General features: G+C 50.1%; 1 protein-coding gene across 1 annotated transcript in view; it reads left to right on the top strand.

Annotated features, from left to right (window-relative positions):
- The window catches only part of LOC148217907 (uncharacterized), a 98,256-nt gene that overhangs the window by 38,617 nt on the left and 44,818 nt on the right, over positions 1-14,821 (top strand). Inside the window, 1 exon segment of the mRNA XM_088158325.1 lies at positions 5,448-6,045. Within this exon segment, the coding sequence (XP_088014451.1) occupies positions 5,448-6,045 (598 nt within the window).

The following is a 14,821-nucleotide window of genomic DNA, read 5'->3' on the forward strand; positions in this document are numbered from 1 at the left end:
ATGCTGTTAAATGCTAAGTGTTTTGCTAAGTTCTTAAATGTAAGTCATAAGTGTTGTTTTTGTATTAAGTTGCTAAGTCGGAAGTTATAGATGTAAGTTAGGTTAAATGCTGTTAAGTGACATTGTGGAATTGTTAATGTTAAGTTATAAGTTAAGTTAGGTACACGTTCAGTATTGTTCCTCTGTTGATTTGCTAGGCCTAAGGTATAACTTAAGTTACAAATTAAGGTAGAAGTTAAAGAGTTGTTTAGAGTTGTTAAGTTTTCAGGCCGTGTTCCTTTTAATCCCTGCATGCACCTAAACACAGCACACACCCACCCACACTCCCCTAGAGAGTTCCCAGTTAATTTCTGTTCTGATTGCATGGATTTTATTTGGTGTTGTTCTTGCCTTGTTGTGCCTCACCTGTCCTGTAGGCAGTAGAGTGAATCTTGCCAACAAACTTATTGTACTTTGTTGCTTAATATTAAATCTGATTTTTGTTCATGCATTTGTCACCTTTTTTTAAGTGATCTCAAACGCTCTCATTCATGACAGCACCACAATGTCCCGCATCACCGAGGGCCCTGACACACGCCCGTGTCACAAAGGGCCACCCCCGGCACCCAAGAGCAGAGGGACAGCCTGGAAGCGGCCCGGAGCAGCCCCGGCCTCGTGGCCTTGTAGCCCCTGGCGTGGCCAGAGCCCTGGGAGGCTTTGGGGTCCCCACGTTGGTGTCCCAGGGGTTCCCCGTCTCCAGGCTCATCCCTTCTCCAGGCTCCCCTCACTCCCCGCTCTCGGGGTCCCCCCTCTCCAGGCCCCCATTTCAGGCTCCGGCACTCCCGGGGCTCTCCCCTTTTCGCTTTCCCCCCCTCAAGGCTGCTCCCCTCGCCCTGCCAGTCCCGGGCGATCGCCACGGGGCTCCGGGGACCTCCATCCCCCACCCACCGCCGGGGCTCTGTCTGCAGCCGCCACCCAGACATCCCCAAAAAACCACCCGGGGACCCCGCAGGATCCCCCAAAAGGGGATTTCGGGACAGCTTTGGAGCCCTGCAAGATGCAAACATCGCTCCGCCTGCCGCCTCCCGAAATACACAAACAGGGAGACCCAAAGATACTTCGGGTGAGCTCCAAATATCCCTCCCCCTCTCAAAAAAACCCTGCCAGGACCGCCCAAGATATTGGGGTCGAGGTCCCCCTCCCCGGTCACCTACACAATACGGGGGGGCCGATACTGCGGGCGCGAAGGGGCTGCAGATCCAGAGAGGGATGGACGCACGGGCTGCCGCCTCTCGCTGCTCCTCCTCCTCTTCTTGCTCCTCCTCTATCCCTCCTCTTCCTCACGCTCCTCCTCCTCCCTGTCCTGCTCCTTCTCCTCCATCCCTTGGTTGCCGGCGAGGAGCTCTCTCGGGTGAGCGCGAAGGGAACGGGACCGGTGGGAAAGGAGTGGGAGAGGGGGTATAAAGGGAGATGGGACAGCGGGAAGAGGGTTCCCAGGGAGGGTGTCCACGTTAAGCCCAGGACCCCCAATCCCCTCCGTGTCCTGCCAGCCCCTCCCGGCGCTGTGGGGTCCGGGCCGTGCCCCAGTGCCGGCTCAGGGGGTGCTCCAGGCTGACGTGCTCCACCTGGAGCTGGAGCTGACCCCGTGCCGGGGGGGTTTCCAGCAGCACCAGGAGCTGGTAGAAATCCAGTCCCCATTGGGGACCAGGTCGGTGGCCACCACGTGGCCCAAGAGCTCCTGCTGGCCCTGGAACCAGCTCAGCTGGATGTGGGCAGGGTAGAAATCCATCAGGGAGCAGAGCAGGCAGCCGGGGCCGGGCTGGGAGCTCGAGGGAAGCAGCGAGATGGACACACTGGGATGGGCAGGGGGCCCCTCCAGTGCGGATCTGCCCCCCCATCCAAGCCGCAGATAATCGCTCCAGGGACCGAGTGCTAAGGGACAGGGAACCACCTTTCTTCCATCCCAACTCCACCTTTCCCTCCCCTCTCCCCCTCTTTCTCATCATTCCCCAAATCTACTGACCCCTCACGACTCAATGTGGGTTTCCCAGCCCCCTCCCCCAATCTTTGGGCGTCCCAGCTCCCTCTTTTCCCCCATTCTTTGGCCCATTCCCAATCATCACTCCAACATCAAACTCCCTAACCCGTGCTTGCTTTTGGGGGTTCCAGGCCTCTCCTGCTCAATCTCGGGTTCCCAACCCCCGCTTTCACTCCTTTTGGACAGCTCCTGGCAGCTTTTTCCTGGGAGGAATCCCTGATTTTCAGTATTTTTGGGGTGTAGTTTCAAAGAGGACAGCTCCAGGTCCCTCCTGCTACCTCTGGGGATCCAACCCCCTTTTCCCCAATTCAAGCACCTCTTGAAAGCCCATCAGGTGACTCACATATTCTCTCCCTCCTCTCTCTCCTCCCCCCTCCCGCTGCTTTTCTTTTTTATTCTCTTTTTAAAACAATATTCTATTAAATTATACAGGGCTTTTGGTTTTGCCAAATGCAGCCTAAAGGTGAACAGTGAACATTACAAATTCCATACCAAAATTTTGCCATCACTAACAGCCACTCATAAACATACCCAAAAAATCCCCAAAGGAATAAAGATTTTTTCTGCTTATTCCCCTAACACTGAAATGAGGTTCTCACACCCTTGGCCCAATCTTAATGGAAAATATAAAAGTAGGATTATTAAGAAAAAACATTCTAATGATGTAATCTTGTCACCAAAACTGCGGGAGGACCCAAAACTCTTCAACACCATTTCTACTGTTAGAGAATCAAGGCATTACTTGATTCTGGCCAGGATGTGTAGCAGAAATCATTTCATCCACAAATAGCCCGGGTGTGCAGAGAAAATCATTCCATGACACGTGAGTTTTACTAGATTTTCCCTTAACTTTTTACAGTTTGAACCCATAGAAATCCATTGGTTTAATGTTCATTGCTTCCAAGTTGTGTAGTTGTTACTATTTAATTTCCTATCGGACCCGAATTTCTTCCCCTCTATATTAATTAGGTCCGCACTCCTGGATTTCCTTCTCAGCCTTTTGCAGACCAGGCATCTCCAACTATGCCAGGGGCAGTGTCTGGGGTGGGTGTTCCTTGATGTTTGCTGATGGCCTTAATGGTCGTTATCTTTGTGAGTATCTTTTGGGCTATTCCCAGTCTATTGAGATGTTAAACTCCTCTCTGTTGAGTGGAGGAACATTCCTTAGAAATCTCTTTAAAATTCGTTTCCCCAATGCAAAGCACATGAAGCCTGAGTATAGAAATAGATTTTTAATAATTTTAGCTTGCTATATTTTCTGACCATGGAATGCCCGGCAGCCCAGTGTGTGAGTGTAACTGAGGGGCAGAGTGGAATTGTGCCGTTGTCTTCCCCAGCAGCTGTGGCAGTGCAGGCACAGAAAGCAGCGAAGCTCCAGCAGTGGCAGCAAGGATTGGCCCCAGTGTGTGGAGATGCCAAAGGAGGGTGCCCAGGCAGAGGATTTCAGCAGAGGATCTGTGGGCAGGCCCAGGGGCTTGGCCCGATGTGGAGCCCTGGCTGCTGCTGCGTTGCCTTCAGTGCAGGGTCAGTGGTGCCCTCCCATGCTGCTCCTGCAGCTGGGAATTCCAAATCTCCGGGGCTTGAGAGCCCCTGAGCCCAGGGTGAGGGGTCCCCCCGTGTTGAGCTGTGCTGGCGGCTGTTTCTGTGCTCAGGGACTCTTGGAATGGGCCACGGCACTTGGCCACCAGTGGTGCTTCTTTGCACTCCTTAGGCAGGACCCGATGTCCTGGGTGGATGCTGTGAACAGCAAAGTGCCAAGGCAGGCTCTGTGCCAGCCCAGCTTCCTGTGGCAGAGATTTCACCAGAGACGGGATTCTGGCCACAGACTGCTTGAAATATCCATCCCTTATCTCCAGCCCGCACTAGGTGGAGAATTCTCAGGGTAAGGAATTCCCAAGATCGATTCCAAGGGAAATACTTGAATATCTGCCCTGGGTCTGGCTCTTATTCTTGCCCAAGCCAATGGCAAAAGCTGTATCCATTGCATCTTGGTTTCTATCACCAGCTTCCAAAGGAGTTTCTTTATTTCCCTGTTTGTTCTTTCTACCTGCCCTGAGCTTTGGGGGTGCAAGGGCTTGTGGAGGTCCCATTGTATTCCTAAAGCAGCCATAACCCCCTGAAGGACTTTTCCTGTAAAATGAGTTCCCCATCTGAGAGTCTGTTTTTTCCACAATTCTTTATCTTGGAGTTATTTGTTTTAAAAATACCTTAATAAGTGATCCAGAGATTGCTGAAGAAGTCAGAATTGCTTTTTTCACCCTGTTAGCTGCCATGCTGTCACCAGAAGATATTTGAGCCTTCCTCCTCAGGGCATTTCAGTGCCAGGCTCTTCCAAGCACACCCAGCTCTGCCGGTTGAGCTGACCATGCAGGGGTAACCTGAGCTTGGTCTAATTCCCTTTCCTTCATCAGAGCTTGTCTTGGAGCTCTTTTCCCTTCTCCTACCCTTGAAGAGCCATCCATAAACACATTTTGTCCCTCAGGCCAGGGAATGTCTCCTAAATCTCTCCCAGCCTGGCTCTGGAGCTCTGTCACTTGACTGCAGTCATGGTGGGGAGCACCAAGGCCGGGCCCCCCCGCGCTGTGGTGGCGGCAGCGGCTGCAGTGGGGAGCGAGTGCGGGCGGGAGCGGCCGAGAGCCCAGCGCTGCCCCAGCCCGAGCTGCCCCAGCTCCATCGCTGCCCCTGCGCTGGGATGCTGTGGGTTTGGGGGGAAGAGGGAGCCGGCAGTGGGTGCTGGGCCTGGGGGCAGCAGGAGAAGGGAAGGAGAAGCAGGGATGGAGAACAAAATGTTCAAAGGATGCACGGGGAGGAGATGGTGGGATTGAGAAGGAGGAATAGTAGGGACACAGGCGGTGGAAGAGCAGAAAGATGAAGGAGCACAAGGTTCCCCCCTCCCTGTATCTGCAGCCTCTCCCCAGGCCTCAGGAGCATTGTCCCCATCGCATGCAGCAGGAAACTGGAGAGGGGGATCCATGATTTTCACATGGGTTAATCTTGGTATTTCTGAGCTTTATTTGGTTAAATGTTGGTGCTTTGATTTTTTGCAGGGGCTGAATCTCAGTATTTTGGAGAGGTTTTTGTCTAAATCTTAGTGTTTGGGGGGGTTTTGTTCTGTGTCATGATGGGAGGATTTTTCGTCTTAATCTTGGTGTTTTGGAGGTTCTTACACAAGATGCCCAATGTCTTCCTGAGTTGCACTTGGGCAGGGAAGAACCCCCAGCCCAACACACTCTTCTCTTCTTTTTTCCCCAAACCAGGATTTTTCATTCCCAAGACGTTGGCAGATGGAGGAGGAGGAAAAGCCCCAGAGATCCCTCTCGAGGAGTGGCTGCAAACCCAGCCCAGGGAGCTGCGAGGAGGAAAGACCCACCCTGAGCTGGGAAGGCGGCCGGAGATCCAGGCAGAGCTCAGAGCTGGTGGAGAAGCCTCCTGGAGGGGAGAAGCCCCAGAAGTGCTTGAAATGTGGGAAGGGTTTTAACTCCATCTCTCAGCTGATCCAGCACCAGAGAATCCACACTGGTGGAAAGCCCTATGAGTGTGGGGATTGTGGGAAGAGCTTCAGCAAGAGCTCCCACCTGATCCGGCACCAGCTGATCCACACTGGGGAAAAGCCTTACGAGTGTGGGGAATGTGGGAAGGGATTCAGAGATAGCTCCAGCCTGATCCGGCACCAGGTGATCCACTCTGGGGAAAAGCCCTACATTTGTGGGGAATGTGGGAAGAGCTTCAGCGACAGCTCCAACCTGATGCAGCACCAGGTGATCCACACAGGGGAACGGCCCTACACCTGCTTGGAATGTGGGAAGAGCTTTGGGTGGATGTCCGACCTGATAAACCACCAGCGCACACACACTGGGGAGAAGCCCTACAAGTGTCCTGAGTGTGGTAAGAGGTTTCAGAGAAGCTCCACTCTCGTCAGACATGAGCGGATTCACACAGAACAGAGGCCCTTCTGCTGCACTGACTGTGGGAAGGGCTTCACATGCAACTCGTATCTCATCAGACACCAGAGCATCCACACCAGGGATGTGAGTGCCCCGAGTGTGGGAAGAGCTTCGTGCTCTGCTCCAGCTCCATCCCCCATGGGAGGATCGGTGTTGGATGATCCCCAGTGACCCCCGTTGGGCAGAGCCCTGGTGATCCGTGGTCCTGGTGATCCCTGTTGGGAAGACACCTGGCTGGGGGACTCTGCATCATCCTGTCTCCCTGTGGGCACCTGGATGAATGCAGGGGCAGCAAAGTCCATCAGGATGCAAACCAACTTTGGGAATTCCTTGGGGAGAATGAATTTGTTGATATCCAACTCTAGAAAATCTTCTGTGTTCAATCCTATCTTCTGGTGGTGCCCTGCTGGGCAGGGTGGAGGAAGAACCCCCGGCCCGTGGCTGGAATTGAGTGCAGCGGGCGCCGGAGAACAGCCATGAAACCAGAAACTCATCACGGCTCCTCTGACTAAACCCTACAGTCCTCACCCAGCCCCCAGCGTGGCCTTGAAAGACTCTTTATTGTAAATAACTCTGACTGCCCCACCTGGAAAAAGTCACAAAACCCTCTGCTGCCCGGGCAAGGTATTAACTCTTTCAATGCCCAGAATAAAACTTTACAGATACTTTATTCTCTCTCCTAAAAAAACCCCAAAAAACCCCAAAACAACCAAAACACAAACAAAACCAAAAAAACCCACCAAAATAGTCATACATACAGAAACATTATAAAAACACCGAAATCAAATAAAAAGAAAAGTCAAATATGAAATAAAGAAAGGAGAAAAGTAGTGAGCTAAAATTTATTTTTTTAAACTATGGAGAAAAGCCTCTTGTTTCATCTACAACACATAAAAGTATTTTGAGGTGAATATGACTGTTCTAACTGTACATATAAACAAGAGCATTGATATTAAAGTAAACAAATGTTAAAATTGCTGTAATCTCCTGTTTAAATAATAAAAAAACCCTACTGTTCCCCCAAGAAAAAGAAAAAAATCTCTGTACTCAAAAATAAACTGTTTTTTGTTTAACCTGTTATAATCCTTAAACTGTGCCTTGTAAATTAACACAGTACTTATTAAAAGTTATGAGAAAAACTGTTAATCTGAAAAAAGGGTTTTTAGATAGTAATCAGATTTCCAATCTCCTGGGCAGCTAATCACTGTAACATGAAAACCACAAGAAAACTGTTCGTTATTCTAAGTTTTTTTCTTATAGCTCCCCTTAATAAAATTTCAATTTCTACCGTTTAAAGTTAAACCTGTTTTTTACCTTTGTCCTAATCCTATTTCAAAACAAAAACATTTTCAAATTAATAAACCAAAACCACTGCATCTAACCTCAGTGATTCCAGGATTTTAATTTCCTATTGCCCAAGGGTGTCTTCTCCAGCCAAAGGGTGATGATCTCAGGTAAAGACCAAGATTTTGGAGACAGTGGGGTGGAAACCCCTCCAAAAAAATGTTCTTCCACCCAAGCACGTGGATCCTCAGCTCACACAGACACAGAAATCGTTTTCTTTTGGCCTTGATTTGCTTTTAATTTCTCTTCATCCCTTTAAAACATCCAACACTAGGGAAAAATAAATTCACTGAACTGAGACATGGGTGGAGACACGGGAGGACCTTCCTTTGGTGCAGTTAAGGCTGTGTCCTCTTGTCCTGTCCCTGTTCCCTACGAGAAGAGCCTGACCCCCACCAGGCTGCACCCTCCTGTCAGGGAGTTGTACAGAGTGATGAGGTCTCCCCTGAGCCTCCTCTTCCCCAGGATAAACATTCCCAGCTCCCTCAGCTGCTCCTCACAGGACTTGTGTTCCACAGCTTCTCCCCTGTTGTTCCACAGCCACTGCTCCTGTTCCAGTGCAGCTGCAACCCCTCCAGTGGTGCTGCTCCCACTGCAGTGCTGCTCGTCTGTGACAATGAGGGGACAGATGGAATCCTGGGGCCAATGTGACACTGCAGGGCCTCCTGGAATTGTGGGGCCGTTGTTACACTATGGGGACACATGGAACCATGGGTCCCTTGTCACAATGAGGGCATAAATGACACTTTGGGTCCATTGTGACATTGAGGGGACATATGGAACCCTGATGCCATTGTGACACATCGAAACCTGAGGCCATTGTGACGTGAGGGGAAACATGGAACTGTTGGGCCATTGTGAAATGGCAGGGTCTCTTGGAGCTATGGGACCATGGTGACACTGAGGGGACACATGGAACTGTGGGGCCATTGTGACACTCAGGAAACACATGGAACTGTGGGGCTATTGTGACATTGAGGGCACACATGGAATCCTGGGCCCAAAGTGACACTCAGGGGACACGTGAAATGGTGCAGATATTGTGACACTGAGGGGACACATGGAACCCTGGGGCCATTGAGAAACTGCAGGACCTCCCAGATCTGTGGGGCCATTGTGACACTGGTGGGCACATGAAAGCCTGGGGCCATTGTGTCACTGAGGGGAAACATGGAATCCTGAGGCCACTGTCAGACTGAGGAGACGAATGGAACCCTGAGGCCATTGTGACAGGAGGGATCACGTGGAACCATTGGGCCATTGTGACATGGCAGGGTCTCTTGGAACCGTGGGACCATGGTGATACCGAAGGGACACATGGAACCCTGGGCCATTGTGACACTAATGGGACACATGGAACTTTGGAGGTATTGTAACTTTGAGGGGACACATGGAACTCTGGGGCCATTGTGACATTGAGGGGACAAATGGAACTGTGAGACATTGTGACACCTCAGGGCCTCTTGGAACTGTGGGACCATTGTACCACTGACAGGGCACATGGAATAATGGGGCAATTGTGACATTGACGGGACTCATGGATCCTTGGGGCCATTACGACATTGAGGGGACATGTGGAACAATGGGGCCATTGTGACACTCAGGAGACATATGGAACTGTGTGGACGCTGTGACACTGCAGTGTCTTGTGGAATCCAGAGGCCCCTGTGATTCTGCAGGGCCTCATGGAACCAAGGATCCATTGTGATCCCACAAGGCCTTGTCGTTCTCTGTGACTTCATGGAACTGAGGGGACACTGTGACACTGTGGGGGTCTCTTGAATCCAAGAAGCCATTGTGACACTTTCAGGATTTGGAGAAATAAAGTGACTCTGACAATTTGAAGTCTTGTGGAATCCAGAGGCCCTTATAGTTCTGCAAGACGTCATGGGACCAAGAATCCTTTGTGATATTTTGGGGCTTCAGGGAATGAAAGGGATCCTGTGACACTGTGGGGTCTCATGGAATCCAGAGGCCCCTATGGTTCTGCAGGGATTTTTGGAACCATAGGGGCCATTGTGATGCCTCAAGGCCTTATGGTGTCCAGAGATCATTGTGACATTGTGGGGTCTCCTGGAATGAAGGATCCATTTTGACTTTACAGGGCCTCATGGAGCCAAGGGTGACAACACAAGACCTCACAACAGAAAGGGGGGACCCTCTGTGCTGGTTTTGCACATTTGACATTTTGTGAGGAGGGAAGAAGCCACCCCCAGAAATTTTTTTTTTTTTTTTGACAGGAGCTGCTAAGAGCTTCCTCCATGTCTGACAGAATCTAATCAGTGATTAGTTTTGAGAACTGACAACCTGTCAAACCACTGAAAAAGCTGTGCAGCCACAGCGGCCACACTGTTCTGGCTGGGCCCCCTAAAAATCCTGGCACAGCCCCCCAGAATTCTCCACTGTAAACAGCTCTGGCCACCACCAGCAGGGATCATATGATTATCTGCAGGCCTTGGAACAAGATATTATCTCTTTCACTGTACAGATGAGACTTGCAGACCTTCAATTCTCTCTCGAGTGAGAGAACAGGACAGAGTGAAGACACGTAGAGGAACAACATTTGGATCCCAAGGTTAGAGAAGTAGAATTCAGGTCCCAGATGGGAGGGATTGAGGAGATGCCTGACTCTTGGGCTGAAATCCTCTTGTAAGTCTATGGGAAAGATAAAGTTGATATGTCAGACTCTATTTCCCTGTAGCTTGTTGAAAAGCACATGAAGGATGAAATGTTTCAATTGTAGACATGAGCAAAAGCATCCATGCTGAACAAACAGATATTGAAGTAGCTTGAACAGAGAGAGATGAGAGTGATGAAGACCCTTTACCTCAGGGAAGAAGAAGAGAAACTCTGTTCCCAGAGATGAAGATGATCTCAGAGAAAGATGAAGAGAACCTTTACTTCTGAGCAGCTCATCCTTAAAAGTGTACCCCATTAGCCAAAGATTGAGCCCTCAAAAACAATTGTGGGGAAAATTGTAGGCCGAGTGGAGAGACTTTTACAAAGTGATGAGATTTCCATTCTCCTGGGCAGCTGATGCACTGTGACTTTGAAGCCACGAGAGAATTGTCTCTTGTGGAGAAGTCTCCATAGCATGACAAAAGAGACTCCTCTCCCTAAGTTAACTGGAAAAAGAGTATTTTAGAGATGGTAAACTGGCTGAATTGTTCCTGCACTCTGTCAGTGGGAAAGAAAAGAAGGTGTGGAGGGAGGAGAAGTGTTCTGAAGGTTTTATTCTGATTCTTATTATTCTTTTAGTTTTATTAATAAAGTTCTTTCTTTATACCCTTTAAGGTCTGAGCCTGCTTTGCCTTCCTCCTAATCCTATCTCACAGCAGGAAATGAGTAAATAATTCTAGTGGAAGATTTGGCCAGCACTAAACCTGTAGTAGCTAACAGCTGGCCTGGAGGCCTTCCAGTTATAACTAATCCCGATTGTAATTTTATAATGTAAATAATTCTATAACTACTGTAATGATATAACTTGAGCAGTCTGGGCTGTTGGGGAGCAGGTCTAGGCCATCTGGGACACGGGCAGCCATTGGCCAGTTAGCCAGGTGACAACTAATTTAGCCAAGCAGAGCTAACCGTGCAGACTTCAAAGGCTATATAGGGAGAACAGCCCTCAATAAAAGTTGGTTTTTGTTGCACGAACACAGAGTTTTTTGTCATCACTTCTGTCTCACCTGCAATGAGTGGTGACCCCGATGTGATAGGCAATAGCCCGGCTGTGGGGATAGTGGTGGAGTTGGAACCCCAGTGGGGGAAGGTGACTGGGAAGAGCTGCCAGCAGTCGAGAGCTGTGGAGGTCCAGACCTTGTAAATAGAAGAACCTGCTGGGGACCCTTGTAAATAGAAGATTCTTACAAAAAGAAGAAGCAGATGGAGATACAGGAATGTGATTTTCCAGAGAAGAAATAGAAGGGGATCAGAGCCATGGACTGGACACAGCTGCAATAGCTGCAGCAGAGACACCATGGGCAATGCCCACCGGTGAAGTGGCCGGTCAAAATTGAAATGTTTCTGCCATTCCTTCCCAGTCAGGCTCACCTCAGCCTCCAGCAAAGCCAATTCCTGCCATCCTCCCGCCACCCCGGCAATGGAAACAGGATCTGTCCCCACATGTCCCAATGGCATTAGGGTACACTGTCAACCAGGATCAACTAACATTCTATATTTCTGTGTCTCTGATGTGCCAGGACATCGGATGCACACCTTCCAAATGATCTGTTTTTCCTGTGCCTCTCCCTGGCTAGAGGCAAGGCCCCTCTAGCCCTGGTTATTTTTTCTTTCCTGGGAATACATGCTGGAGGTTCCATCAAGGGGATCCGACAGATCATCCTCCCTTCTGTAATACCCAACACCTCAGTCATGGGAGGCTGAGGCTACCTTCACTTTATCAGAGCTCCCTTGGTTTGTCTTTCCTCCCCTCAGCTGACGCATCCGTGCTGCCAGGACAGAAGTGCGTTTCCCATCCCACCTTCTCATGTCTTCCCCATGGCCACCCAGAAAGAACCACAGGTCAGCTCATGGGCTGTACCCTCTCTCTAGCTGGGGGATACTGGGCTCTGACTTTGGTGCCTGTGACTCGCACTGGTGCTGCACTGATCTTCCTCATCTCCTCCCTCATCTCCCTCATCTTCTCTTGGAGGCCCTTGACCATGTGTCCTAGGGTGATGTTATGGTGTTTGTATCTCCAATCGTGTGTCCTGATTGTGTTTGGTATTATGTCCTGTGCTTCCAGGACTGACTCTGAGAGTGAAGCTTTGTTTTGTCTTGTTATCAGCCGGCTCACCTCCCCCATGGTCTATGTTTAGGAGAGGTTTTAGCTCTGCTTGCCTGCTTGCTCGCTTCTGCCTCTTTTTCTTTCCTTCGCTTTGCCCTTGCTTTTTGCTTATTAGTTAGTTCAGCTAGGCAGTCCAACTTTTTCCCTGGATTGTTTTCTTTTCCACCCCGTCCCCTCCCTCTCCTGGATACCATCTGAACCTGTTCTGGACGGGGACCTGGGAAACCCCAAGAAACACCAGGAGTCTGCATTCTGTCACCTGCAGCAGTCATTCCCCAGCGCCAGAGACTGATAACTGAGCGACCACTCGCCAGAGAGACTGAACTTGTCATCCCTTCAGAACGGTGAAAGAGGTTTTTTTGTCAGCTGGTGGTGTTTTTTTTTCCCCTGTGCTGGGGAGTGTCTTGCTTGTTAAATAAACAGGTTTTTTCTCCCAGTCTTCTCTGAGGAAATTCTTCCCGAACCCGGTGGTGTGGCGGGGGGAGGGGTCGTGGGGTTTGCAGTTTGGGGGCTCCTTCTGGAGGTTTTCCCCCAAATTTGCCCAAAACCAGGACACCATGGCAGAGACAGGAGCCTGCATCGAGCCATTGATCATACTTCCAAAATTTCTAAACTTGCTGGTGACAGAACCCACTGTCTCTCGGTTGTTTTTAACATTAATTGTTTCAATAAAGGTGGTGTATTGAGATGGCCCCAGGTTTGCCAGATTCCACAACATCTGCCCTGTGCACCTGACCTTGTCAGGGTCATTGTCATGCTGTCCATCCCTCCCAAAGAGCACCTCCAGCACTGCCACTTCTCTCAGCTCTTGGATCCCTTCCTCAAGGGTTTTCCAAGGCATTGTATGGTGGTGCTCCTGCATTCTCTCTCTGTGGACAAACCTCTCTCTCACATTCATTAAAAGTCGCTCCCAGGGGGAAAGGAGGCCTGGCTCCCTTACAAATACCTGGTCCACACCTGAGTCCTGGGTCAAGGGTCCCAAATTCCTTGCCTCAGTACCATCCAGTTGGATGCCTGTACCCATAAGGTCCCAGACCCAAAGTAACCAAGTTTTAGGAGCCTCACAGCCCCATCATACAATGTCTTTTCACTGATTACAGAGACTTTCATATGACAGGGACTCGGTGATAAACTCAACCTCTGGCTCCCCTGCTGGTTGTGAGGGCCCTCCTTTCTTATCCTTATTTTCTAGGTACCTTGTTTTCATCTTAGACTTCTTTGCTTCCACAAGGGTGACTGCTGCTGGCTACAAGTGCCCTTGCAGTACATTTGGAACCTGGACAGATGTAACATCTGTGGGTTCCACTGCTGCACCATCAGACTCTCCCTCTTTAAGGCAGGGGGAAGGTTTTCACCAGCTGGGGAAAGGTACTCCTTCAGCATCTGGCTCATCTCACATATCTCCTTCAGTGTAACCCCTACCTACTCTGGGTGGTTTCTTTCTGAAGTGGGCTATGGGGCAAGGTCAGGCTCTGGGGCAGGGTTAGGCTTTGGGTAACATCCCTAGTCTCTGGAACAGGGTCAGTCTCTGCAGCAGCATCCCGATTTCCTGGGGTTGTTATCCAAGTCAATGTCCCCTTATCTCTGAATGTTAAACAGAACAGGCAGATTAGCAACACCAGCCACTCTATGATATCATTAGCATTTAGATTGGATTTGAACCCCTTGAAAACTGGTGGGGTGGACCTAAACAACTGGGTGATGGGTTGGGAGAAAATTGCCCCTACTGTCACTTCCTCACAGTAAGTACCATTATTGAAGTAACCCCAAAAACACACAGTTAGAGTGTGATACCTCTGAATCCATGTACCTGCCTTCCAGAGAGAGATAAAAGCCCATGAATTCCTCACCTTATCAACCCACAGAATGAACTGGATAATAGTCACAGTAGCCTTAGTGATAGGACCCATGTTCAAATAAGGGCCTGCAAATGGGAGAGATGTAGCAGTGACCACGTGCAGCCCAAACCAGGGTAAGCTGGACAGCATGGTGTCACCTAAAACACAAAATCAGGTCACTCAAGAACTGTTATTGCTTTTCCAGCCTTTCCACTCAATGCCCACAGTTTCCACCGTTGGGTGCCAAAATCACTCCTGGTTTGAATAAAAGACAGGTGTGTGCTAGGGAAAGCAGGGCCTTCCCTTGAAATGGAGGAAGTAAATCCCTCCCTATGAATGAGTATAATTTTGAAATTAAGGGGCTCTCAGGCCAAGATATGGGGATAGGAATTACAGTTCTTTACTAGTATATCTAAGAAGGCAAACAGAACAACAACTCTGGAATTAACAAGAAGCAGAACAGGAACCCAGTTCCAGTCCTTCTGGGCCTCAGGCACTTTTCCCCTGTGCTGCAGTCACCGTCACCGCTGGCAGTGAGCGCTGGCAGATTCCCGGTGGACGGGGCAGATGTGACGATCCCGGCACCTGCAGGGGCACTGGGGTGATGGCAGCTGTGTCCCAGATGGGAAGGGATGGAGGAGAGGCAGGATGCTGGGAAAACAGCAAGCTGAAGCAGGAGGGCGTCCAAGCAGGGCTGCGGGGTCCAAAACAGAGAGGCAGCTCCCGGCGTTGGGATGGTGGGGGGGTAGCAATGACCTTTCTGCTCCGAGAGCCAAAAGCGAGCGAGAGCCAGCAACTGCCCCCCACCCTCCTTTACCTGCTTCCAATCTCACCGTGTTCCCCCTTTCCCTCCACCCACCCTCCGACAGAAACTCCCAAAAAAACCAGGGAA

The sequence above is a fragment of the Sturnus vulgaris genome, unplaced genomic scaffold (genome assembly GCF_052056855.1).
Source record: "Sturnus vulgaris isolate bStuVul1 unplaced genomic scaffold, bStuVul1.hap1 Scaffold_198, whole genome shotgun sequence".
Lineage (NCBI taxonomy): Eukaryota > Metazoa > Chordata > Aves > Passeriformes > Sturnidae > Sturnus > Sturnus vulgaris.